General features: G+C 36.6%; 1 protein-coding gene across 1 annotated transcript; it reads left to right on the forward strand.

Annotated features, from left to right (window-relative positions):
• Nucleotides 1-589: 589 nt before the first annotated feature.
• On the forward strand, nucleotides 590-2,410 carry LOC101900771 (coiled-coil domain-containing protein 18). Its single transcript, XM_005176551.1, has one exon. It carries the CDS (start codon nucleotides 590-592, stop codon nucleotides 2,408-2,410), a length of 1,821 nt encoding a protein of 606 aa, XP_005176608.1.
• The last annotated feature ends 718 nt before the right edge of the window (nucleotides 2,411-3,128 follow it).

Raw genomic sequence — 3,128 nt, forward strand, 5'->3', positions numbered from 1 at the left:
CTAAAACTTATATTTTGATTTGCGACCACTCAGTCACTTTGGATATTTCCTTTATTTTCAATCTGACATATACTTCTATAGCATCAGCCTCTCTTTAGACCATCTTTTTGTCAGACAGGTTGGTCACATGAAGCTCTTGAAGTCAGATTCCGATTTGATCCAAACTTGACAGAAATTAGTATAATATTAATCTTCTTCTAAGATCACACATACCAATATTTTTCCCTCATTTATACTTCAATATGTTGATCTAATTTTTTCTATAATTTTTAGATTTCAAAATTATATTTCCAAGTGTAGCAAACAATTAAAGATGCAACAAAAAAAGACTCCAATTCAGTTTTCACTTTCATTTGTCTTCATTTTCATGTGTTGAGGTAATACAGCTATTTTGCAGATATTGGAAAACGGCCACTGAAGTAACTCTCAATGTGGAAAAGTGGTTGGACAAGTGGAAATATAATATAAAAAATCGCGCAAATATTATAAAGTCTTGGAATCGATGGATTTTCATGGCAGTTGTTCGAAACATTTTCAAGTGTACGCAGAGTTTTTTTTTTTTCAAATATCCACGATTTCGGAAAATCCCATGGACGTGTTGCATCAATCGAAAACATTTATATATTTGTTGCTGTTGTATGGTGTATCCTTGGCACAGGCATTGACAATAAGGGAAGAGGCAGCCGAAACAACCACCCATGCAGCAACCCCACCGCCACCACAATCATATCCCAGTATTCACCGAGTTAGAAATGCCTTCGTCTATGAAGATGCGGATGATGTGATACATGTTATAGAGCCTCCAAAACATTTTGAACAATTAAAAATATTAATGCAGAGTCGACAAAATGGACAGGCAATTATTGGCAGAGAAATCAAACCAGCCAAACGAGAGCCACCTCCACCACCACCAAAAAACCCTCCAGGGAAAGCAAGACCAGGCAGACCTCAAATTAATGTTGGACCAAAGAAACCCCTGAAACATTTACGAGGTACCAAAAAACCTTTGGATATGGATTTGGAAATAGAAGAAACCGAAAATTTACCCATCGAAATATTGGCTTCCGTAAGGAAAACTGAAAATTATTTGAAAAAATATAAACCCAAAATTCCTTCGGCCCCTAGACAACGAGTCAAGACTAAAAAGATACAAACTGTAATTTGGGAAAAGTCGCAGGAACAACAGCAATATGTTCAGGGCCAAGAGCAAAAAGTCAATGGAATTCGAGAATACTATCAGCCACAGGAGAAGGCAAATAAAAATCGTCGCAAATTCATCAAGAAACGCATTAAAAGGCAAACCGGATCGACGGACTATGAAACGCTGAAGGGTGATGAGCTATTGGATCGCATCAATGAATTGGTAAAAAATGCTTCAATTTATTTGGATAATTTTAACGTTTATGAAGATATTGATGTAGGCACGGCAACAACCGAGGAAACGGGCTCGACAACTTTACTCCACAAGGAGACGCTAGGCCGCACTACAGGAAGACCCTTTCGAAAGCCAATTACACAATTACACGAAGATGCGGTCATCGAAATATTAGAGAATTCAGTGAAGGCAACCAATGTTATTATGGAACAAATCAAAAATTACACCAACTCAACAAATTTACAACAGAATTGCGACGATTCAAGGTCATCAGCTCAAAGTGCACACACTCACATACATAATTTGAGGCAACAAATCCAATGCATGCAAAGTATAATCGAAGCTGTAAATACAACAACTTTCCGAAAGAGCCAACAATACCCCTCCAGTACACAACGACCCCAAAGTTTGACCACAACAACAGCGGCTAAACGTTTTGGAGAACGTCTAACTGAACGCAAAACAAAAGACTTAAGACACAAACCTTTTTTGGTGGCCACCGTGGAAGATGAATATTTCGCCGATTCCTCGCCATCACCGCTCAACACATCTTTGATTTATGATGATGTCATGACCACAATACGAAATCTTCTGCAAGCCACAAATTTACAAACTCTTGAAGAATCAACACTACCCTCATCGCCACCCACCAGCTCATCTGATACGGAAATATCCCCAGAAATTCTTGGCAATTGGGAAGAGTTTGCCACCCTACCCCAGGACAATTCAGAGCAACCCGTTGATTTCCATAACTTAAATCAATATTTAAACTCTCTGCAAACCATTGTGGCCAATTTACCTCAATCCACAAACTCGTCGCTAAATCTGCATGAAATTGAAAACAAGCCATCTAAATATTATTTCATTAACCCAGTGGGTGGTATTTACAATTTACCCCAGCCATTTCATCCGAAAGATCGTCGACCACCCTCAGCTATTTTTCGTCAATTCCCCGACATACCAAGCATCAGGGAATATCTGGGCGCCAGTGGCTCGCTTCTGAAGGCCACACAAAATGTCATTGAGATTTTATAGCTCTTTCTGTTCGGTCATTAACTGTTGTAAATTTCAACTTTCTCTGTGCACTATTTTCGCTTTTTGTTTAAATCTGAAATAAATGTCTATCATTCACATTAACACATACTTTACCACTCTTGTTCGTTATTTTTTTTTAATTTGTTTTTCTTTTTTTTTGTGTTGCGTCTTACAACTTCATAACTTTGAACTTGAACTCTTTTGTGTTTTTTGAAGTTTTTGAACGGTAATTTGTTTTGTTTTGTATTTCTGTTTTTACTTGATATTATGTAAAGTCATTATTGGTATTGAAGTGAATACAGTAGTAATGCTAATGTGAAAACTTGCTTCAATACACATTAACAAAACCTCGACGATTTATTTTGCTTGACGATTACAAATGTCTTCATTAATAAAATATTTTAAAGTTAAAAAAAAAATTGAAAAATACAAAACAAATGCCAATATGTCTCCCAATAATTTAATTCAGAATAAGAATTATGTTGACAATTTTCAAGAAAAATGGTGAAAATATTTCACCATTAATTTTTGTTGACTTTTCATACCCTCCACCTTGGAAAGGAGGGTATATTAACTTTGTCATTCTGTTTGTAGCATGTCTAAATATCCGTCGTAGACCCCATAATGTATAAAGATACTCATAATCAGCATAAAATTCTAAGTCGATTTAACGATGTCCGCCTGCCTGTCTGTCCGTCTGTTAAAATCACGATACAGA

Source organism: Musca domestica, unplaced genomic scaffold (genome assembly GCF_030504385.1).
Source record: "Musca domestica strain aabys unplaced genomic scaffold, Musca_domestica.polishedcontigs.V.1.1 45, whole genome shotgun sequence".
In the NCBI taxonomy this organism is placed as follows: Eukaryota; Metazoa; Arthropoda; class Insecta; order Diptera; family Muscidae; genus Musca; species Musca domestica.

Bases quoted from the DNA above. Each gene is read 5' to 3' on its own strand.
- LOC101900771 (XM_005176551.1), top strand. From the start codon at position 590: ATGGACGTGTTGCATCAATCGAAAACATTTATATATTTGTTGCTGTTG.